Below are 24,610 nucleotides of genomic sequence, written 5' to 3' on the forward strand. Positions count from 1 at the left end.
AGAATCTATTTGGTTGTGATTTAATGATAAGTTTATAATATTTTTAACTATTTGAAATTTTTATCAAAAAAGTTGTTTTCGAGTACTAAAAATATTGAAAATATTTTTTAAAATTACTTTCAAATAAATTTTAAAAGTATTTTTCAAAAACACTTTAGGAATATAAAAAAAACGTTTTAATGAAAATTAAAACATTTAATAAAATTTTAAAAAAAATTGAATAATCACATATGACGCTTCCATGAAGAATTAATAATCTCCTTTAATTAATACTTTTTTTTTCTTTTTTATCTCAATTTTAGCCAGTATATTAAATTAATAATTTTGTTAAATGTATGAAATAATAATTTTTTTAGAAGTCTTTAAAGATTTATGAAAGTATTGATTAATAATTAATGAAGTATATGTTGTGCCAGCGAAAGCTTTGATGCCAACAATGTTAGTTCAAGAACACAAAGATAAAACAATCACACATACGGTACATGAGGTTTTAACGTGGTTCGGCCAACCATGCCTACGTCCACAGATGAGAGAGAATAATTCCACTATACAATAGAGAATATTACAGAGGATAGAACCAGATACAACTATTGGGTTCCCGAAACATCCGATGTTTCCCCACTCCTTGTATCCATACCTTACTACGAGCCCTCTCGCTCCACCAGGTACCTCCCGTTCTTCCTCACATCTCTATCCACCTCGTATAGTCTCTATAAGCTCATCTCCATCTCATAACTTTTTCCCCTCATGACCTAGAATATTTATAGAGATATTTCCAACAACCTTTCTTATTCTATAAGGAAGTCTAATATTACAATAATATATCAACCTATAAATATTCTATATAATATTCTTTACAAAGAAAGGAATCTATACTAATTAGGAATTTGGGACACTTCCTAACAGTATATAAGAAAAATAACAAATGAGAATTCATAATATAATATTTAATAATTTTTACAATTTCTATTTTTTCGATTTAATTGTTTTCACACCTAAATTAACCTCGAACTCACTTTTATTTTCATTTTTTGCATATCATATGCAATGCACTACCTCTAAATTAATAAATTATTCATTTATTGATAAATTAATAATCTATTAAAATAATAATTTATTTTGGTCTTAAAATTATTATTTTATTGGGATTTTATTGTATAATATTTTAAATTACAAATGAAATATATATTTGATAATACAATATGAACTACATAAATTTGTAAAATAAAATATTTTTAGACTTTACTTATTAGATAATTAAACTAAATTTAGTAATTAGATTTTTTTCATAAATTTATAATTTTTTTTTATTCTCAAATTTCTTAAGCAAATTTAAAAATAAGAAATCATACTCATGACTAAATTGTTTTTATTCATTTTTATTAAAAATAGCAATATCATTTTATACTAAATCAACATTAGTGCCTCATACATTAATATTAAAAGATTGTGGAAGCTCTTTAAAAAAATCCCCAAAAAAATATTTATTTATTATATAATTATACCAAAGAAGTTTAATGTTCATCAAAATTTGCAAATATGATTGAAAATATTTTCTATTTTTAAAAATAGTAAAAAAAAAAAAAAACCCCTATGGCTTCTTTGGCAGTAATTTAAAAATAATTCTTAAAAAAAAAAAGTAACTCTTAGAATAAAATTATGTTTGATTATTTAAATCTGAAAAATGTTTTTTAAAGCTTATTAAACATTGTAGAGTTATATATAATGTTTTTTCACAACAATAAAAACAGTTCAAATTTGTTTTGAAAAAACAGTTTGTTTTCAAAACAAATTCTCAAAGGGACAAAAAAAGGTAAAATAAAATAAAATATTGTAAATGAAAGAAAATAGTTTCCAAGTGCTTTTCCAAATAGGTTACTTTAATGATGTTTTTAGGGAAATTATGTTTTGGTGCTTGATTTTGGGAGTAATGCATCCTTGGTGGCCATTCTAGAGGCCCAATTTTAAAGACCTTTTAAAGGCCCAACCAGGCCACCACAAAGCTGGCCCATTTAGTTGCCACTGAAGCCCTATGGAGCCTATATATCCAGCAACCCAGTGGGATGTCCACGTAGAAGAAGGCGTGATGATGAATAAAAACATGTGATGGAGGCCTAAATTTGAGTCACTTTGTCTCCATTCATCATCGCATGCAAAATCATCGGAAAGCCCCCATCAACTATAAGCTTTGTAATAATTATTTACAGCTCAAATAATCATTCTCGTCATCTATTACAACATAAACCTCCATTTTTTTTTAATTGAATAAATTGATACTACTATGATGTTAACATCAATTGTATGACTTAGTACATCACAGTTCATCCAACGATATTTCAAAAATTGGAATGGGACCATGGATTTACGTGTTCTGATTGTCGGCTAGTTGAAGCTTTGATTCGGCTTGAACCTTTGGATCATGTAAGAGTTATAGTAGTATTGAACCACTTGAATTAGATGGTAACGCTTCAAATAATAGTTTTTAATTTTTAAAAAGTTCAAAACGATGCAATTTTGTCATTCTTGAATATGAAATTACCTCATTTTAGCCCACTTACTATTGTTTCTCAATCTTGTTTCTTTTTGTTAGCTTTACTCTTTTATTTTACCGTCTCAGTGCTTAAAATTATTGTGTTTTGTCGTCATCGTTCTTATTATTGTTACCCATTGATTATAATAGCATCAACGATCATTTCATTGTTATCGATAAGAAAATAGACTTCAGTTAATCATTTTTTTTAAAAATCAACATACCAACCCACCACATAAACACGGATTCACAAGCCCACAAAGCAACATTGATTTAGATATTAAAGCATTCTCCCACATTTTTGTATCAACACCAAACAACACCGAAGGCCATAATAAATAATAAATTAATAATGTTGCGTGCAACAATCTATTTAAAATGGCATCCCATTGAAAAATACCCAAAAAAGCAAAACCATCATTTTCGGCCTTTTGATTTATCTTCATTATCAATGGATATTTAGTTATTCATGCAATAAAAATGTTATTAGATTTACGATAGTTATGAAATTTATGCAACTTATTTTATATTTGAGTTTTTTATTTGTGAAGTTTCATATATTAGAATTTTAGATGTTTCCCTAATCCAAAACTAGTTTTTAAAATTATTGGTTTTTTATTTTTTTATTTGTATAATTATTTTAAATTTAAATAGTATATAAATTATATATTTTATGATGTTAATGATTCAACTATTAATCCAATCATTAAACTATGAACTAATAATTTTTATGATTTAATGACTTGTCGGCTTTTTAAAAACACCAGTAACAATTACATTTGTTAGTTTATGCATGACTATATATATATATACATGTGCTACTTTAATATTCACACAAGCAAGAACAATACCAATACAAACAAACTACTGATCTAGTCATTCAATTGTGAACTAATAATTTTTATGGTTCAATGATTTGTTTGATTCTAAAAACATTGGTAACAATTACATTTGTTAGCCTATTCATGACTATACACATACACTACTATAATATTAATACAAGCAAAATCAATACCAATACAAACAAACTACTGGTCCAATCATTCAAATGTAAATCGATAATTTTTCTGATTCAATTACCTGTTTGATTCTAAAAACATTGGGAACAATTACATTTGTTAGCCTAATTATGACTCTATACACACACACACACTACTTCAATGTTAAAAATAAAAATAAAAATAAAAATCAATACCAATACAAACAAAGAATGATTCAATTGCTTGATTGGTGATTGCTTATTACTCTCCTTTACAATAGAATTCCTTCTTTTGGGCTCTCGTATACCATTCCATGTAATGATTTCTCTAGTTAGATCCTCTCATTGAGTATTCTTGTTGACTGTTCTATAGGCCCATTCGAATAAATTATACCCACTTAAATAAATTTTGTTTGTGAAATATAGTTTGCCTAAGTTTCTAATTCACTATGATATTTTCAATGATGTCATCCATTTGTAATAGTAACTCATAATCTTCATTCTCATGTAGTTGTTCTCACCAACCCCATTATTGAATCTCGAGCTATTTGATGTCATTGTACCTGTGTTTTTCATATATTCATTAGTTAGTCTGTGACCTAATCAAATTTCAAACATTTAACATATAAAAACATAACAATTGATAGTATAACAAATATTAGACCTCATTATTATAAGTGAGGAAGTTAGAGCATTAGTTCAGTTCAAAATAACACTTATACACACTTTTAAATGTCTTTATATATACGATAAAATTATAAATTAATACTACTATATTGTATACAAATATGACTTACTAGTTAATTCTTAATTCATAAATGGTTTGGAAAGTACATAACTACTTATACTAAAAAAGAAGTTTAAATCCTAGACAATAAAATATGTTAGCATGGAAAGACATAATTACTAGTTATATAATTTATAATTGTGTGAATCCCCGAGACATTCTTTGACCCAATTATAGACTTTATTGAAATAGGTAAACCAAGAGGCTCTCTCTCTAAGATTCATATATGAAAATTAAACAAAAACACCAAAATATCAGTTGACATAGATGTGTAATATAAAATTTCAAACTTCTTAATACTTTAGTTAATGATTCAATCTTAGAGGAAGATATGAAAAAATAAAAACCCAAAAGCTCTTATTTGTGATGATAATACAAAAATATCAAATCGTCACTTTCATGTTTGTATTTTTATATCATTGACATCATAAATCCTTTCTTTTCATATTCACCCAAAATATGAGCAAAATATTTTCTTTTCCTATTTACCCAAAAAAACAAGCAATTAAAACTACTAAGATACGATTTTATTGATTGCAAAAAAAAAAGGTCAAAACCCTCAAACCCACCATTCCATTGAAACGAGGAGGTCCTGTTCGGGGATTATTTTGAAAATTAGGGTTCTCAGTCGGATTATCACAAGTTTGGGGTACCAAAGGTGCGTTACTCCCAAAAGCGAGCATCATAGCATAATTTTCCCCTTTTTATTTTTTATTTTTGTTGTTCTGTTTTTTTATTATTACTGAACAGGGCTAAGGCCATTGAAAATAGGGCAAACAAACCCTAGAGGTGGCGGAGAAGACGACCACGACGGAGGAGGTAATCTCTCCTTCCTCACCGTAATTCATGAACCTAAATTTCGGTTTAGGCCAACACTAACCCGAAATTTTGCTCGTCTACCACCTATTTCTCGGCTTAAGGCTTTCTTAGTTTCGCTGGAAAATGTTCCTGATAAAAATGTTATGTGTTTTTGTAAAATTTTTCTTTAAAGCGGGGAAACTGAAGATGGATTGGGGGAAAATGTCTGGCTGGCTCTTGTTGATTGAGTTGAAACACTAGTTTATCAGCTTCTAGTTGTTATATTTGATTATGCAGTGTAGTCGATGATCTGATTTGCTGGTTGCAGATCATTTAAATGTGTGGATTCATGCAGCATCATGAAAAGCTTGAAGGAAGGCCAAATATGACAATGGGAGAAGTGGTAATGGCTTCTTTCCCTTGTTTTTATGCCCATTTATAATACTGTTTTCAGGATGTATTCACTTGTGGGGATGAAAAATGTTTTTTGGTATTGTTCAAGGTTGTAGGATTATGTGGGGAAAACTGAGCAAAATATATACTGTTTGTTTGATTGCAGAGAAAGATGAAGGCAGAGAGAGAGTTGAGTTTTTCATGTAGATACTAGTTGGTTTTCACCTGCTAACTAGTGTAAGTGGAGTATCTATGAACAAAAGACTAAGATGAGTATTTCATGGCTACTGAGAACGGATCATCAGATCTTTCTGGCCTGGTCTTATAGAACCAAGGTCAGCGAGATTGAAAAAATCCGTTTGTGCTGTGACTTGAATTTCTTTCCCTGTAGAGGAAAGGAATGGCAATTTATTTGTATGGAACACTTAGAAAGAAGAAGATTTAATTGGAAATGCTGGAAAATTCTCGCTTTAGAGTGGAGGTCTTATTTAGCTGGAGAGGTTCTTTTATGGGAAAAAAAAAGGAAAAAGATTTGGAAGTCCATCCCATTATGTATCTTTTGGACGGTTTGGAAAGAGAGGAATAGATTAGCCTTTAAGGTGGGTGTGCTACATATTCAGAAGCTAAAGAATTTTTTTGTTTGTAATTTGTGGGGTTGGTCTAGATTGGATATTGGAGATGACTCCCTCTCCCTTCTAGGCTTTCTAGAGTGGTTAGCATCCACTTAGGGGGGGTGAGGTCTTCTTGGTCTCTTTTGTTTTTTGTTGAGAGGCTATAGCTGCCTTATATATCTCCTGTATGCTGTGTGGCTATTGACCTTTGTTTTAATACATAATTGGTTTACGTATCAAAAAAAAAAAAAAAATTCTCGCTTTAGAGCCCCATAGTAACAATAAGAAAGTTTAAACTATTATCATGGGTAGGAGGTGTTATTTGCTAATGATACCCTTATTTTTTATGATGCCACAAAGGAGCATATTAAATATTTGAGTTGGGTATTCACGTGGTTTAAGGCAATCTCAGGTTTAGGATGTGGTAGAGGAAAGATTTCAAAAACGACTTGCTATGTAAAAGAGACAATACCTATCAAAAGGAGGAAAACTAACTTTATAAAAAACATCCTATCTAGCTTACCGGTTTACTTTATGTCTTTATTTTTTATTTTTTGATAAATAAGCGCAACTTTATATTAAAGGGCAAAATAAGCCAAAAGCATACAGGATGTATACAACCTCAGCCCCACCCCAAAACGCAAGAAAGACAAGCAGCCTCACATGGCCCTTAGGTAGCCGCTAGCCACTCCAAAAAAAGTAAAAGCGAAGAGGACTCCTCTCCCATGTACACTCTAGCCCAACTCCACAAGTTACAAACAAAGTAATTTTTGAGTTTCTGTATGTCTAAAGAACCCCCTCTAAAGGCTAATCTATTTATCTCCTTCCACACCGTCCAAAAAATACACACCGGTATGGAATTCCAGATTTTTTTCCTCTTTTTCCCCACAAAGGAGCCCCTCCAACTAAGTAACACCTCTATGACTGTCTCTGGGAACACCCAATGAACCCCAAACAAGGCAAGGATGATATCCCAGAGAACCCTAGCCACTGTACAGTGTAAAAGAATGTGATTTACATTTTCCTCTTCACAACCACACAAAAAACAGCAATTAGGAAGCTGCCACCCTCTTCTTTGGAGCCTATCCAACGTAAGGATCTTCCCCCATGTAGCTTCCCAAGCAAAAAAAGCAGCTTTAGTAGGGACCTTGTCCACCCAAATGCATCTAACCGGGAAATCAATGGAGTTAGGAGCAGCCAGCAGATTGTAAGCACTTCTGACTCCAAAAGTACCTTGACCTCCGCCTCTCCAAACCACCGAGTCCTCCTCTTGAGAGATCTTGAAATCCCTCAGCATGTTAAACATAGCTTCTATTAAATCCAGCTCCCAATCATTTGAATCCCTAGCAAATCTGAGGTTCCAACCTCCTTGACCAAGGCTAGAGTCCCAAACCTCACTGATAGTTGCATTTTTGTGCACCGCCAAAGCAAATAATTGAGGGAAACTTCTGGACAGCGCCTCATCACCACACCAGTGATCAGTCCAAAAGTTTACTCTCGTCCCCTTCCCCACCTTAAACCTAATGTTATCCCAACACCAATTTGCCTCCTTCAAGATCTCCTTCCAAACCCCAACCCCAAAGGCTCCGCGGGCTTCATTTGTCCGCCAACCAAGGCCTTCTTGACCATATTTCACCCCAATCACTTTCTTCCAAAGAATATCCTCTTCAAAGGCAAATCTCCAAATCCACTTGCTCAATAAGGCTTTGTTAAGGAGATCAATTTTCCGTATTCCAAGCCCACCATTCACTTTGTGAGTGCACACCACCTCCCATTTGATAAGGTGAACTTTCCTTTCCATCCTCCCCCCTCCCCAAAGAAAATCTCTTTGTAACTTTTCAAGCCTTTTCGCTACTGACTTTGGCATCCGAAAGAGGGACAATTGATAAATTGGAATGCTGGCCAAGGTGCTCTTGATGAGGGTTATTCTCCCACCCTTAGAAATGTATTGTCTTTTCCAAAGGGCTAATCTTCTCCTCATTCTTTCTTCCACCCCATCCCACATAGATATGGCCTTGTGATGGGCTCCAAGGGGCAGCCCCAGATAAACTGAGGGAAGAGCTCCCACTTTGCACCCAAGCTCCACTGCCATTTCCTCAATATCTTCAACCTCCCCAATAGGGATTAGCTCGCTTTTAGCTAGGTTTATTCTTAGACCAGACGCCGCCTCAAACCAAGCCAAAATCCAGCATAAAGAGGTTAGATACTCTTTCTTAGCTTCACAAAAAATAATTGTGTCGTCTGCAAATAGTAGATGAGAAACCTCCATCACCAGCCCTCCTCTCCCCTTAAGGCTGCACCCTTAGACGAACCCTCCCCCAACAACCCTTCTTATGAGAGCACTTAACACTTCCATACCCATGACAAAAAGATAGGGAGATAGAGGGTCCCCCTGACGCAGCCCCTTGGAACTTGGGAAGAAACCTGCCGGTACCCCATTTACCAAAATAGAAAATTTAGCAGTTGAAATGCACCACCAAATCCACTCCATCCACCGAGTCCCAAATCCCATCTTTTGTAAGACCTTCATAAGGAACTTCTAGTTGATGCTGTCATATGCTTTTTCGATGTCCAATTTGCAGATCAGCCCCTTCTCCTTACGCTTGTACCAGAAGTCAACCACCTCGTTAGCAATAAGGGAGGCATCCAAGATCTGTCTCCCCCTCACAAAGGCGTTCTGGTCCATTGAAACCACCTTTCCAAGGACCTTCTTCAATCTATTTGCCAACACCTTTGCCACAAGCTTGTACAAACCCCCTAACAAACTAATAGGCCGGAACTCCCCAAGATCCTCCGCTCCCCCTTTCTTAGGGATAAGAACCAAGAAAGTGGTGTTGAGACTCTTTTCAAAGGATTTTTGCACATAGAACTCCTTGAACAAATCCATGATCTCCTCCTTCACAAATTCCCAACAGTTTTGCCAAAAAGCCCCTGTAAACCCGTCTGGTCCAGGAGCTTTGTCCCCATTCATGCCCATCAAAGCAGAATGGATCTCTTCCATAGTGAAGGGCACCTCCAAACCTTCAGCCTCACAAGAATTTAGGCGAGGGAGGTGCAGCCCCTCAATATCCGCTCTCCAACTTGGCTCTTCAGTGAGAAGTTGCTGGAAATTTTGCACAATCCCCTCCCTTACCTCCTGCTCCTCAGCCCTCCACACCCCATTGATTTTGATTCTGTCCAAGGAATTATTTCTACGATGGGCATTGGCCATGCGATGGAAGAAACCTGTATTTTTGTCTCCTTCCTTCAACCACAACTCCCTTGACACTTGTCTCCAATGGGTTTCTTCCAGAAGAACCCACTTCTTGAAAGTTTCCTTAGCTTCCTTTTTCATTTCCGTTTCGTTCTCTGACAGGCTCCTTTCACTCTCCACCCTGTCCCAGAACTCAACCTGCTAGAGGGCCAAATTCTTGTTAACTTCAAGTCTGCCAAACACCTCCCTATTCCACTCTTTGATTTTCTGTTTCATCACCTTCAGCTTAAAGGCCAATCTAAAGCTGGCCTTCCCCCTCACCACAGTCCCCTGCCACCATTCCCGAAGGAGGTCCTTAAAGCCATCAACTTTCAGCCACATATTTTCAAACCTAAACGGAGATGGGCCTCGTCTTAACCCTCCACCCTTCAGCATAATAGGGAAATGATCAGATGTGGGCCTCGGCAACCTACATTGAACAATCCCACAAAAATTGTCCAGCCAGCACTGGGTCACAAGGAATCTATCCAATCTTGCCCATGCTTGGTTATTTCTACCCCCACTCCATGAGAACACACCACCTTGCAGCGGAAGATCTAGAAGCTCTAGATCGTCAACTACCTGGGCGAATCTTCTCATTGCACCACTTATCCTTCCCTGACTGCTCCTTTCTCTTTGAGACAGGACGACATTAAAATCGCCCCCAATACACCACGGGTCACTCCATATGCCTCTAATTGCCCCTAACTCTTCCCAAAAAGCCTCCCTGTCCACCCTAGAGAACGGCCCATAAACACCTGTGAAGGTCCAGACAAACCCATCCTCCACATTCCTTAGCTTAAAGGAGATAGAGAATTGACCCACTTCCATCTCAATCATTTCCAAGGTTCTTTTATCCCAACAAATCAGCACACCACCCGCAGAGCCATGAGCATCCAGAGCACCCCATTCCAGGAACCTCCCAGTGCCTAGACTCCTAACCACTCCCTCAGCCATAGGTTGGATTTTTGTCTCCTGGAGGCAAAACAAATCCACCCTTTGACTCCTAATCATGGCCTTAATCACCTTTCTCTTGGAGCTGTCATTAGCTCCCCGCACGTTCCAACTTAACAGTCTTAACTTCATTGGATAACCAACATTTGATCCCCTCTTGCTTGCATCCCATTCCTCAGCTTCTTCCCCCTTTCATAATTAATGGAGCATTCTAGTCTTTTCAGCTCCCGTTCAAACTTCGATTTGTCCAGAAGAATCTTACTATGGACTTTTTCCCTCCTTTTTCTGATCTTCACCAAAAACTCCAATATATCCTTCTCTAAGCCTTTTGTCGAAAACCCCAGAAATTTGCTAAACCTGGCCAATTCACTATCTTCCCACTCAACCTCTTCCCATCCTTTGTCTCCCTGTGTCTCTGTACGGATCAGACGTAGCTCCTCTCCACCTTCACCATTACTACCATTGCTGGCCTCCAACAACTCCCAATTGGCTACTGCCCCTTGCTCCATAAACTCTACACCGTTGCCACTGCAGCCCTGGGAGTCTCTTTGGGCAACCTCCCAACCAACACCAGAAAAGTCGTAATACCCCAAAGGGGTCCGACTAGAAAAAATAGGGGAGGAAGCAGAAGCAACAGGGACCAACAATCCACCAAGGCTAGATAAATTTCCATACCTCTGAGCTTCTTCCATAAGGGCACCATCAGTATTTGGACTCCCCGCAGGGCTTGGATCCTCCAGCTCCTCCATGCTCTTCAGCCAGAAAGGAGAAATACCTGCATCTGGCCCTTTCATCAACCGTGGGCCAGTCCATCCCAGCATGCAAGCCTCTTTTGACGGGCCTAACTCTTTATACTCCAGCCCAGACTCTACTGGCTGCAAAAATGTCTTGGCCCGTTCCACCTCCTCCCTTTGCATGAGCCCAACATCATGTGGTCCATCCCCCAACAGTCCAGACGACCCACCCCGCGATGGCCCAACCCCGCTAGCATTTGGGTCAGGCCCAGAAGGCCTAAAATTCAACACATTATTCCTAGGGACAACATCGGAGCCCCTTTCGTTCAGCCCACCCAAACGGGCCTCCACCGGACTCCCCGACCCACTAGACTGGCCCCTTGTCCCATCTACCAGCTGCTGCAGAGCCTCGATCCTAGCGACATCCTCCATCTCCATCACGCGCCTCTTTGCGCGTGCACTAGCCTCACCCCCAACCTCGACCACTGCAGCTTTCTTCAACCCTCTCAACCCTGCCGACCTTACCTTCAAAATCGGCCTGACCTCCCACCAAAGGGTTAACACATAGCACAGATCTTCAATCCATACTTCTACCACGTTGGGTAGTTCTTCTCCTTTCGTCTTTACCAGGATCCTCGCCCACTGAAGTTCTTCAAGCCTCTCTGTTTGGGGATCGATTGCTAGAAACCCCCCACACTCCTCACCAATCCTTCTCAGAATGGTCTGATCCCAAAGAGAGACCGGGAGGCCCACGATTCTCATCCATGCCTCCCGCCTTCTTTCCCCTTCCAGCATGCACCCCGTCGCAGGCCTCCATTTTTCCAGTCGGACCTGAGTCCCCCTTATCGTAGTGCTTCCGAGACCTAGAACTCTCTTCGCTTCTTCCAATCTTTCAAACTCCAACAAAATCTTGCCCCTCTCCAGCTTTGCAATGCCCAGATTACCCTTCAGTTCCCATTCTTTTGCCAAGAGGGTTCCCCAAACCTTCAGGTCGTCCCCTCTCCCAGATCTAGGGTTCCAAGAACCAAACAATGACCCAGTTTTTCCATATTTCTACTGATCTCCTTCTCTCTAACCGCCACTGTGATTGCTGCATGATCTTTCCTCAACGACTGTTTGATCACCTCCGCAAAGGTCTTTGTCGTGATAGGCTTCAACAACATCTCCTCAGTCTTCTTGCCCTCATCCCCTTTCGTAACAATACTCAGACGCCTTAGCGCCTCGATCATTGAGGACCATCCCCCCATTGCTCCTCTCCCTTTGGGGATAAAAATACTAGCATTTTTGTTCTCCAAATCCACCACTCCTAATCTGATGTACCCCCCGCCTCTGTTCTCATCTCTTAACATAGAGTAAACCCTTCCATTTTCCTTCCAGCTTCTTCTCCATTTCCCACCATTCATATCTTTGCAGCAGTGGACTAAACCCTCAAGAAAAATCCCTAGGCTCTCTACTCCCATCCGAACCCACGACGAGGTCCCTCGTTTCCTCTCCACCACCACCAGCTGCGATTTGCCCTTTTTTACTTCCACCTCGAGCTCAAAGGTCTTTGATTCGACACTGAACCTGTTCTTCCTAGGTTTATCCCGGTGCTCCAAGAGATCAGCTCCCTCTATACTTTCACTCCGGCTCGAGTGCCCGCGATCTTCTCCCCCGCTCCCATCCAGCCGTAGGAATCCTCTCTTTTCTTCATCGGTACCCTTCGGTCGCAGAAGCCCTCGCTCTTCGCCTTCGCTCTCCTTCGATCACAGACCCCCTCGCTCTCCTCCCTCGGATTCAGACACCCTCACTCTAACTATCTCACACTCTCGCTCTCTCTCTCTCTCTCGCTCTCTCTCCTCCATCCCATTATATTCCTTTTGCACTTTATGTCTTTATTTTTCATACCTAGAAAGGTTAGTTTAAAGCTAGAAAAGATCTAAAGAGATTTCTTTTCAGAGAGGGGGCTTTTGAGAAAGCCACATTTGGTGAATTGATCGATAGTTTCTATGGATAAAGGAGTGGGGCTTGGGTATTAGAAGTCTGTCCATTCTTTAACAAAGCCTTACTTGACACATGGTGTTGGAGAATCCCTTGTGAAAGCAGCTCCCTTTGGAAGTGGGTAATTTCAGGAAAGTATGTGGAAAAAAAAGGGGGATAGAGCTATAGAGGAGTGGGGAAAGTGTATGAAGTGGGTGTGTGGAAAGCTATTAGAAATGGGTGGGAGGGTTATAATAGTAGAGTGGTTTTTAGGGTGGGAAATGGTAGAGGGTGTAGTTCTAGATAGATAGGCAATGTGGTGATGAACCCCTAAGAGAGGCTTTCATTGCGTTGTTCTCAATAGCCGCCGCCAAAGATGTATGGGTGGTTGAGGTGTGGGAGCAAGAAGAGGAAGGTGGTTGTTAGAATCCTAGGCTCATAAGATAGGTTCATGACTGGGAGGTAGATGGGGTTGAGGCCTTTTTTAGGATATCATAGATGTAGACAATTTGTAATGAAATAGAGGACAAGATGATTTGGCTGCACTTGAAATATGAGAAAATTCTCAATTAAATCTCTCCATTCCTCCATATCTGATGAAAGAATGGAGGTGTTCCCTGCAAGCACGGTTTGAAATTCATAGGTCTCAGTGAGAGCTAGCTTTTTCACTTGGGAAGCTACATGGGGAAGGATATTGATGTTGGACCAACTCAAAAGAAGGGGTTGAAGAATTCCTAATAGATGCTATTTGTGCAAAAGAGAAGAAGAAATGATTGTTCTCATCCTTTTACATTGTTTGAAAGCAGTTATGTTGTGGCAACTGATTTATACACTATTTGGGATAAGGTGGGTAATGCGTTCTATAGTAAGAGATGGTCCTTTTAAGCTGACGTGAATGCTTTCTTGGGAAGAAGAAAAAGAAAACTTGGAAGGCTGCTCTTTTGTACTTAGTTTGGATTATTTTGAATGAAAGAAATAGGAAAACATTTGATAATAGTGAGAAAACAGATCAAACAATTAAACAATTCTTTATGTATAATTTTTTGAAGTGGGTTAGAATGTACAAAGGAGGTTGCTTCTTGTTCATGATGGATTTTATTGATTGGCTAAGCTTTAAGTAAGATAAGGGAGTTGTTTTTTGTGCATCCTTTTGCTTTGGATGGCCTTTTGGTGTTGTTGTATACACAATGTATGCTTTTGTACACCTTTTTGTTAGGCATTGTTACCATGTATAATCTTTGCCTATCTATCTATCCATCTATACACACACACGCACTCATACACACACATATATATAACTATTAGCATGGGTAGAAACTACAGCAGTTAAGAATAAGTGTGTATTTTGTTCTGTTCACTGAAGACCAAAAAGGGCATGTGGATTTTATTTTAAACACCCCATCCCAATTTCTGTTCAAGATTGATTGATAACTGAAAAATTCTTGGCTGGGTAATATCATGGCTCTCTTTTGTGATTATGATCATTTTCCCTGTTGGTTGACAGAATTTTATACAAGCGGAAGATGTGCGATTAGAGACTACACGAGCTAGATGTAATTAGCTTTGTCCTTTTGTTTTAGATTAGATTTATATGCTTGCATTTTTTCTGTTTTGAATGATTAAAGCTGCTTTGTTTTCTTGCAGTTTCAAATGTGATTAAAAGGCATGGGCAGTTAATTGAGCGTCTTTCTAGGTAACACTTTTGGCAAATTTGCTAAGTAATCCAAGGTGGTGCTTAGCATGCAAAATCTTTTTATGCATCCCATAGAATAACTAATTCTATATAACTGTATTAGAGGCTTCAAGAGTAAACTGGACACTTTCCCATTATTATTCTATCCATGGAACTGAATCTATCCAGTTATAAATGAATCACAGTGGAATTTTTATTGCATGTTTGATACATATATGTCTGGCTGCAGTTGTATCTTGTCTCTTGTTTGTACTCTATTTTGTGAATGGCCCTGGTTCTTGGAGGATGAAGGTTCTAAAAGTATTTTGATTTGAGGATTTTATTGATATCAAATAGGGATTCTGACAAGATGATTTTTGAGCGTCTACAAAAGGAATTTGATGCCGCTCGAGCTTCTCAAACTGAAGGTAACTAGATTTTATTGGTGATACTGCTGCTTTTGAAAGATAATCAGTAGTACCAAGAATGGAAAAGAAGTTTTTCATGTAGTAGGGAAAGTTCTGTTATGGATTCGCATTGCTGTTAGGTATTTCCTCAGCTGTTTCTGTAAGAGTGCATGTGCAATATGTTTGGTTATTGTCAATTCTGGGCTGTGCTTTATAGTGTTTTAAAGTTCCTTCTAAAGAAGAATTGTGCTTCCTCAAAAATGAGAAGTGTTTTGGAAATTGAATGGTAATAATGAAAACCTTGAAAACTAATGGGAATGGTTGAAAAATTTAAGTTTGGCAGTTATTGAAACTGGCTGTTGACAAGTTGGAAAAGAGTCTATTTCCTATGAGGTGGGATCACTCCTGTCAACTCTGCAGATCTGCTCCTGCCCATTCCTTGTGTCTATCCACACATCTTATAATTTGCATATTTGTTGATGCTTGCTTGGCTGGATGGTGGACCTGCTTTTGTAGACCTTTTGGCTGCTGTGATGCTTATATTTTCCTGATTGAAGCTATGGTGGAAAGAGGATGCTTGATCCTAATAACCTTTGAATTCTCTCTCCATTTTTTCCTTTAGTCTTTTACATGAGCATTTGAGTCAGGTTTGGTTTTGTCATTTTGAATTATAAGTGACTTGTTTTGCAGAGATTCTTTTAGATGGCGAACAGTGGAATGATGGGCTATTAGCTACAATAAGGGAGCGGGTACGGCTCTCCTCAGTACTTTGAAGTGACTGGATTTCCTGTTCTTTCTCTTTTATTTTTAGTTTTGTTTTTTATTCCTTTGATTGTACAATTGGATAAGTTATTGTTATCAGTTGTTAAAACTCTCTCTCTCTCTCTCTCTGGTAAATCATGCTATTCATAACTAAAATTCTTTCCATGCTCAAGTTCATTCTGTAAAGCCTAATTTGTTTAAATTTTCATGCTACACATCGGCTTAGTCAAGTGCTTCATCTAACTGTTTTGGGTTATTTATCAGGTTCATATGGAGGCAGACAGAAAGGCAATGCCAGGGGACTCAAGCATGCTACCGGATCCTCTTTTCCATGGAAAAACTACTTATAAAGTTGGGAATAAGGTATTCAATGCCAACAAAGCACATTTCAGTATTTAGGAATATTTCCATGTTGATGACAGGTTCCATGACATTATGTGTTTGGGAATTGGGATCTGTTTTGTCAAAATGAAGAAGTTCTTTTCTAGTAGTAATATACTGAAAGTGGAAATTAGGGGAGGAAAATTGACATCATAAGTAATTCACAACTTTCTTTAGTTTTTAAAGGTTGATCTAGAGGGCTATGTCTAGATTCCAATACGTCAATGTTGATATCCAGAGTGAAGGTTGTAACCCTGGCAGAATACTGAGAATGAATACTACATTTGATATTGTGGAATTTTTAGTCCTCAAATGGCAGTTCTGTCTATGATCATTTTCCAACCACTTTGTGGAAGGGAGATGTTTCCACATGTGTGATATGAGAACACCTTATAGAAAACTCAATTTTCCACAATAGTTAACTGAAAAATGATGATAATCCTGTTAGAAAAATTAATTGGGGGTATTGAATTGCTGAAAGCCTGAATAACAACAAAAACCCAAAATGCAGAATCTGCATTATGCCCCTCCTTGTGTTTCTTGGGAGAAGAGACTGACAAAGATTAGATGGAGATCTGTAGAGTGTATTCATTGCAAAATGATTTACGGCATGGTTGTCATCAAATATCCCTGATTGGAATTAAGCTCAATAAAAATACAAATTTGTCATGGCAGTTGGCGGATTACATCTAATGTTAATTTGAATAATTTGTTAAGTCTCCCTAGAATAATTTATTTTCCAATTTTTTTATGTAAAATACTTTTTATGATTCTATAAACTGTTTTGGGAGGTGGCCAATCTTTGTAGAACTGTCACTTAAGAATTTTATTGACCATATGGCTTTGATGGATTACCTTTTAAGTACCAGTTTAATTTTTCTTGGAATCAGGTAATTTGTTGTTTGGAAGGGGCAAGGATTGGCATACAATATGAGACATCTTTTGCTGGTAATTTTGAACCAATTCTTGTTAATTAATAATATGATATTATGCATCTACTAATATGTTGATATCTCTGATATTTAGGAGTTTGCTGAAATTTTAATTCATAATTTCTATTCTTGCTATTGATGTCTATCATTTTTCAAAATCAATATTGATCCATATCTTATGGCAGTTCATATCAATATTTTTGTTCTTTGATTACTGATGTTTCATGTGATATAAAATTTTCTTCTTGTCATGTTATACAACAATTGTTTTTCAGGTGCTTCTTTTAATAGGTGCAACCTGTTTTAGACCACCCATCTAACCGTCTAGAAGAACAACATTATTTTGTCTTCTCGTAATTTACCTTATTCTGCAACTGCTAAAATCATCTTATAAATTTTGGGTCCACTCTGGAAATACCTGAAAGAATTAAAAATTTCTACATTTTAGGTGCTAAGTAGGTAAAACGGGGTTGTCTGGTCTGGTTGTCTGTAAATCAGCTTTGATGTCCTAAGCAAGTCAGATTATTAATAGTCAGTGGCGTTGTTAGGCTACTATATCTTTTGTCTGTGTTTGCACAATCATTTCTTTTCCTCGTATTTTTGAAACTTTATTAGTTAAATACAAGTTATAGCATTTCTGATCCATGTGGAAACTGTAATGGTTGAATTCGTTGGGGCAAACATCTTGATTAGATCCTTGTACTGGATATGAGTGAGCAATTAGGAAGTTGACTCATCAGTTTCCATGACTGCTCAGGAGAACCTTGTGAACTGTACCACTGTGTGCTTGAGAGTAAATCATTTCTTGAAAAGATGACCGTCATCGAGCATACAGTACCGTTCTTTCTACCAATACGAGAAGCAGAAAATGATCTTCTGTCTTCCAATGCAATGGTAAGGTTTCTTGCCTATATTTTTGGTTGCTTATTTTATATATATATATTTTTATCTTTGTTTTTATTTTCAAACCTGTTTTTGTATAGATTCTTAACAGTGTGCTTTCAGAAATTTATAGATCATGTTGGAGAACTTCTGCAAGCTTATGTGGATAGACGGGAACAGGTATGTTTTTCATTTTCTCAAGTAAATAGTTATCTTAGAATTGGTTCACAGGATGTGTGAGCCAGGAGGTGCCGGTGACCTCAGGTTGATTTCAGGTGATGGAAAAATTCTGGTGCAAATAAGGGCATGACTTTGATAGACATTCCTGATTGAGCATTGGGTAAGACGATGAATCAAGCAAATGGATTGGGGGGCTATCTTTAAAGAAATGGAATTGGAGGCTTAGAATGATTGTGGTAGGGAGAAAAATTGCCAACCTGACCAAGGAGCAGGAGGAAGCACAGAGTTTTTATTTTGATAGGGAGGAAGCAGAGAGAGAGTTCTGACAAGTTAAAAAATTATGATGTGAGATCAGGGCAAAGCAGGCCTTGGGTGCAATCGATTGATCAAACTTCATTTTCCTTGTCCTTTGCAGGTTCGCCTTATTAAGGAGTTATATGGGAATCAAATTGAAGAGCTTTATCATAGTCTTCCCTACCACATGATTGAATTTGCACTGGATGATTCTGATTGGTAAATGCATTTTCTTCTCTCTATACTTGTATTTTATAGATTATTAGGATTTGAAACTTTAGTTTGTATTGATTTCTGCATTTTGAATTTTTTTTCTACTTGGTCTTTTTCCCTTTTCTTCTTTTGGTTTTTGTTCATTTGTTGAGAGTTTCAATTCCTGAAATCATTGGCACTTGAGTATTAAAGTCTGTGAGAGTCTAAAAACTCTAGGATTAAGATTCTTCCTTTAATGTACTTGGAATTTGAAGAATAAACAATACTTTGATTGACTATCCATAGTAAAAATTAAACCTTATTTAAAAAGATAATTTCATATTTGGTCATTTTTGCATGTTTAATCCCAAAAATACAAAATTTGACTACTTAATTTCAAAGTGGCCAATGGCCAACCGTTTTTTTTTTCAGATAAATTATTTTTGATGAGAAATAGAAATTTATTAGGAGCACAAAAAGGGTTGCAAACCTAGAACGCATGAATAATACAAGAGAACCCTGTAAGGAGAAAATTAATAAAAAAGAGAAACTAAACCGGAACGACAAATCCACACTCCTCACACAGAACCACAGTTCATCTTTGCTCAAAACACCAAAAATACTTGGTAGGATATGTACAGGATGCCAACATCCTTACAAAAAGGATACAACAAAATTGTCTCTTAGTGTCTAGTGGCTCTGGCCTGGCATTTTGACTTCCTCAAAGGTCTTCTTTTCTGCCCTCACCACAAACCTCATGCTATGCATAGCAGGGTGCTGACTGTTCATTCCCTTTCCCCCTATTGATGAACTCACTGCACCAACTTGTTGATCATTGTTTCATCAACTTTGGGTGGTCCCATTGAATCCTGAAGATTGATAGAAATGAAGACCATAACTACCAAGCCAAAGAAAAGTGCATCAAAAGATGATCCAGACTCTCCTGATCCCTTTCACATGTACAACACCAGTTTGGAATGATTCTTCCTTTTCTCGCTAACTTCACCAACACGTAGAATGCCACTTCTCATTGAACTTTGAGGTTTCAAATTTCTTTAGCTGGGAATGATGTGTCTCTACCTTCACCATCTCCTTATAGTAGGAGTTGCCTGAAATTTATTATCTAGAGACAGTCTCCATTCTAGACAACCCCCATGCAGGCATCATTGCCACTCAAACAGACCTCCACCAGCTGAATATAAGCCAAAAAAAAGATGGCTGCCTTTATCCCCCAATCATTAAATTCTAATAATTCTTAAGAGTTCCAATACCTGCCAGTACCCTAGTGGACCCAATAATCCATCATCCTAGCCTCCTTATTGCCTGCTGGCCCAAATAACCCAGTTACCTCTCCTTAAGATTCCTCTGCCCATCAAAGGAAAAGCAGCTTCACCGATACATACATCAGACCCACAGTGAGTAAAGAACTGAACCCACCTTATCCCAGAACCTTTCTGCAATCCAACTCCAAAAGATCCTGTCACTCCTCTGTGATCAACCCTAGGTTTTACCTCTTATTTTTGTGGATACAACTCTCTTCCAGTTACAATCCTTTCCAGAATTAGGCTTCCATAATCATCTTTTTTTTGATAGGCGGCTTCCATAATCATTTAAGTAACAAGGCTTTGTTCATTACTTGCCAATTCCGAAAAACCTGTTCCAATCCATATTCAATCCACATGTTACTTGAGTATAAGATTGGGAGGAGCAAGACCTGGCAGTTTCTTATGACAGATGTGGAAGTTAGATTAATGTTTCATGAGAATTGAGGTGCTTGCAAGAATTAGTTCCTGGGAGTCTTGTGAAACAAATAACAAAACTTCTCCAGTTAAAAGATGATGCCCCCATATGAAATTATGATTGCTTATCTACTTCTCATTCTTGTACAAATCTTATTTTGTTTTTAAAGGTCTGCCTTATTTCCAATATGGCATGTATATCATAAGGAAACAAACTTTTGCTGTAAGGCACGAGCAAGAGTTTGATTTCTCAGAGTGCTATGATACAAAAGCAGAGAACTGAAGTTGATTATGGTTAAATAGAATGGACCGACATACTTTTGGATACAAAATTGTTTTATATGGATGCTGCATTTTGTCTTATTTTTGTATGGGAGCTGCTTTATTGTTGTTATTAGGTTTTATTACACTTTATCACCTCAACCTATAGCGTGTTTTGTACATTGCCCCCTTGAGTTCAAAATCGAGGAATGTATCCCTCATCCTTTATAATTGCATGCAATGTGTATTTTTTGAGAGACATTGTTATTTTTCTGGACGGAAAGATATGTGCTCTCCACGTGACCAAGGGCAAAAGGGTCATTTAAAAAAACCCTAACTAGCCCTCATCTTCCTTTGTTCTTCTTCTCTCTTCACTCTCTCTCTCTCTCTCTCCTTCCCAATCCTCAATCCCCAATCCTTTCTTTGATGAGATGAAAAAGCCAATTGGGATGACTGCAGTTCTTGAAATTTCAAACTTGAAACCTCAATTATGGTAAGTATTCAGAGATGGGCTTTGTTCGTCATAGCAAAAACCCATATTCCAAACCTAAATTCCAAACCCAGATTTCATTTTATTCAAATCGATAACTCTCACAATTCAACAAAATCAGGTTTATGGCAATCCCTAAAAGATAGAATTAAAAGAAGGGGGTTTGTTCGCCATAGCAAAAAAACCTAGATTCCAAACCCAGATTTCATTTTATTCAAATCGACAACTCCCACAATTCAACAAAATCAGGTTTATGGCAATCCCCAAAAGATAGAATTAAAAGAAGGGAAAAAAAAACACTTCAATTCAATATAATTACATCCAATTCACAACCAAAGATAAAAAAAAAAATCAAGCTTTTTGAAAAAACCCAAATCAAGAATCTAGAAATTCTAGCATAAATATCATCAAAATTGAAGCTTTTTCTTCATCGGTATCACCACCATGGAAGACCTACATCACACCATTCTGCAAATTTTCTGAGAAAAATCTTAACAAAATCAAAATTTTTCCTCGATGGGTATCTTTTGACAGGTGAAAAAGAGATGCCTAAATGCTTATCTATATCGACTATAGTGGAAGGGGGGCTTATCTACATCGACCACAGTGGAAGGGGGGAATTAGAGAGAAAGAGTGAAGAGAGAAGAAGAAGAAGAAGAACGAAGAGAAGGGAGCTAGTCACATGGAGAGTATTATGCCTTTCTGTCCAAAAAAGTAACATTGTCTCTCAAAAAATGCACATTACATGTAATTATAAAAGATGAGAGGTACATTGCTCGGTTTTGAACTCGAAAGGGGCAACGTGCAAAACACGCTATAGGTTGAGGGGGTAAAGTGTAATAAACCCTTGTTATTATTATTATTATTTAATAGGCAAAGCAAAATTTATTAAAACCTCCTAAAATGCCTTTTGAATACTACCTATCTACTTCGATTATGCCTTTTTTAGTTAGCTTCTGATATTGGCTGCAAGGTAGGGGATCGATTGACCTCTTATTTTGGACTTCCATTGGGGCCCTCTTACAAATTGGAGACGGTTTGGGATGGGGTTGAAGAGTGGTTTTGCAAAAGGCTTTAATTGTGGATGAGACAATACACCTTAAAAAGGGGAAGGCTTAGGCTGATTCGTAGTACTCTATCTAGTTTGCTAATTTATTTAATGTCCTTGTTCACTATCCCAATAATTGTGTGATTGAGGTTAGGGAAGATTCAAAGGGATTTTCTTTGGGAAGGAGGAGCCTTAGAGAACAAACCGCACTTAGTGAAGTGGTCAACTATTTGTAAGGCCAAGTTGAAAGGAGGACTAAGTGTATGATCTGTCTCTTTTCCAAATAAAGCTCTTCTTTGCAAATGGTGTTGGCCTTATTTGCTTGAGGGTAACGCTCTAGAAGAAGGTCATAAGGGGGAGATACGAGGAGGAAGAAGGGAGGTAGCGGTCGTGTGAGGTGAAAGACTCTTTTGAGGTTGGATTATGGGAAGTTATAAGAAAGGAGTGAGATCTTTTTAACTCAAGAGTCTCCTTTGCAGTGGGTGAAAGGAACGGAGTGAAGTTTTGGAAAGATAGATGGTGTGAGGAGCCTTTTAAGCATGATATTCCCATCCTTGTTTGCCTTAACCGAATCATGGCGTATACAAGGAGATATCAGATCAAAGACTCAAAAGCTCTTTCCTTAACAATCTATCACCATGGATTAAAAGTGTTCATAGATGGAAACACTGTATCTTTAATTAATTCGTAGATTGGTTGAGTTCTTGTTGAGGGAGGCAGTAGGTTTTTTGTTTCCCCTCTTTTTTGTTTTGCCTCTTGGCACTCATTGTATATGCTCCGTGTGTGAGGTGCACTAGTTGTGCTCTTAATGATTCTCTTATTTATCAAAAAATACACAAGGCATCAAATGGTATAGAAGAAGAGAGAGAACAAAAGAAACCCCTCCCCTTACCGAGAACCTAACCATTTGATAAAGTCTAACAAAGAGATGTCATAAAATAAACTTTTTATATCAAAGAAGAGGAGCACAAAAGAATGAGTAATTAGTCTTTGTTTCTTTTAGAATTTTGATTTAGAATCTGTTTAGGAGATTCTTGAAGGGTTAGAAACACTTCCTAATGCTTAAAAGCAATTTTTTTTTTTTTTTAAATTTAAATATTTGGAGAAATTCTAAAAATCACTTTTAAAATCTACAAAATTACTTAAACTGATTTTTGGACTAGTACTTGGTAGATGCTTCTTTCAAAAATCACTTTTTTGTCATGTATCCTATTACCAAAAATATTTTCAAATCACTTTTTTAGTTTATATTTAATCATTAATTGATTATCCATAAAAGTGTTTCTAATAAAATGTTACCAACGGAGGCGCTATAGGCTAAAAGTGATTTTATGAGAATCACTCCCAAGCCATAATTGCTTTGCATGTAGCACGTGCCAATCATGGCTATTGTTAAGCAATTATCTGCTTACCGTTGAATAAAATATCTTTTATATATATATATGTATGTATGGACACAATATTCACCAGGATCAAAAAAAGAAATTATTGTTGTTTTATCCATAGTTAAGATCAAACATGAAAGTAGCAATTTCCTTTAATATTGGTCTTTATAAGATTTTGGTTTGATGATGCTCATTATTATACAAAGATGGATTGACTTCTTTGTATCATTAGATGTGCCCTCATAACTTGATATTTATTACTGTTCTAAATGGTTCATTTTTCTGTTGCAGCAAGATAACAGTTAGTCTTAGATATGCGGATCTCCTCTCTGTACTTCCAACCCGAATTAGAGTCCTAGCCTGGCCAATGCAGCCAAGCAAGAAAATCATAACAAGCACAGGGACAATCGGTAGAAAGGGGAACTCTGTTCCAGCTCGTCTGTCTTACGCAGAGGATGCCTTGCGAACAATGAGCTTACCAGAAGGTTTTACTTCTTTCCAAATTAAAAAAGTTATATTTCTGCTCATTAGCGGCCAGTGTTTATGAACTGTTGGCTCACTGCATCCATCTCTGATCTTTTTGTCTCCATTCCAGCATATGCAGAGATTGTGTTGAACCTGCCACGGGTTCTCCAGCAAAACTTTCAGCATAGAGGCTCAGCTTAGAGCTTCATCTCTTCCCCAAACCATGCCAATATGTACAAAGCTATAGGTTGTGGTTGTGATGGAGTTGCACTGGTTGGTAGTGAAAAAGTTAGAGCTGGTTTTTGATACATGAACTTCTGTTTTTATTTTTGTTGTGTTAGCGGCCAGTGAACCAATACCATGTTGTCATGCTGCTACTTTGCGAAAGAGAATTGAGACATCCATGGTAATGAAATCAATTTATTGAATTTCATAGTACAGTTCCCCTTTTGTTTTGAGTTAAATTAGCTTTCTCTTGCCCCGGTTGCTATCAAGTAACCCTATAGTTGTTTTCTTTGGCCTAAGTCGGGGGCTTCTTTGCAT

The 24,610-nt window shown here is 37.4% G+C and overlaps 1 protein-coding gene across 4 annotated transcripts; it reads left to right on the top strand.

Moving 5' to 3' along the window:
• Positions 1 to 4,706: 4,706 nt before the first annotated feature.
• On the top strand, positions 4,707 to 24,507 carry LOC100259361 (uncharacterized). Of its 4 annotated transcripts, none has more exons than XM_010650118.3 (14): positions 4,707 to 4,954; positions 5,047 to 5,115; positions 5,423 to 5,497; positions 14,482 to 14,530; positions 14,622 to 14,670; positions 15,007 to 15,077; positions 15,747 to 15,805; positions 16,083 to 16,181; positions 17,090 to 17,147; positions 17,889 to 18,025; positions 18,137 to 18,193; positions 18,609 to 18,706; positions 23,894 to 24,087; positions 24,198 to 24,507. In XM_010650118.3, the coding sequence occupies exons 3-14, from the start codon at positions 5,432 to 5,434 to the stop codon at positions 24,266 to 24,268; spliced, it is 1,008 nt and encodes a 335-aa protein (XP_010648420.1). In that variant the 5' UTR covers positions 4,707 to 4,954; positions 5,047 to 5,115; positions 5,423 to 5,431; the 3' UTR covers positions 24,269 to 24,507. The 4 variants fall into 4 exon arrangements, with proteins under 4 accessions (XP_010648420.1, XP_002282558.1, XP_010648422.1 ...); XM_002282522.4 differs by having other exon boundaries at positions 4,818 to 4,954; positions 5,068 to 5,115; XM_010650120.2 differs by having other exon boundaries at positions 4,827 to 4,954; positions 5,068 to 5,115; positions 5,392 to 5,497.
• The last annotated feature ends 103 nt before the right edge of the window (positions 24,508 to 24,610 follow it).

This window comes from Vitis vinifera, chromosome 4, assembly GCF_030704535.1.
Source record: "Vitis vinifera cultivar Pinot Noir 40024 chromosome 4, ASM3070453v1".
In the NCBI taxonomy this organism is placed as follows: Eukaryota; Viridiplantae; Streptophyta; class Magnoliopsida; order Vitales; family Vitaceae; genus Vitis; species Vitis vinifera.

What these genes read in the sequence shown, in the direction of transcription:
- LOC100259361 (XM_010650118.3), top strand. Translation starts at nt 5,432, where the DNA reads ATGTGTGGATTCATGCAGCATCATGAAAAGCTTGAAGGAAGGCCAAAT. An exon ending in CTTATAAAGTTGGGAATAAG is followed by an intron (nt 16,182 to 17,089) that starts GTATTCAATGCC and finishes TCTTGGAATCAG; the next exon opens with GTAATTTGTTGTTTGGAAGG. An exon ending in TTCTGTCTTCCAATGCAATG is followed by an intron (nt 18,026 to 18,136) that starts GTAAGGTTTCTT and finishes GTGTGCTTTCAG; the next exon opens with AAATTTATAGATCATGTTGG.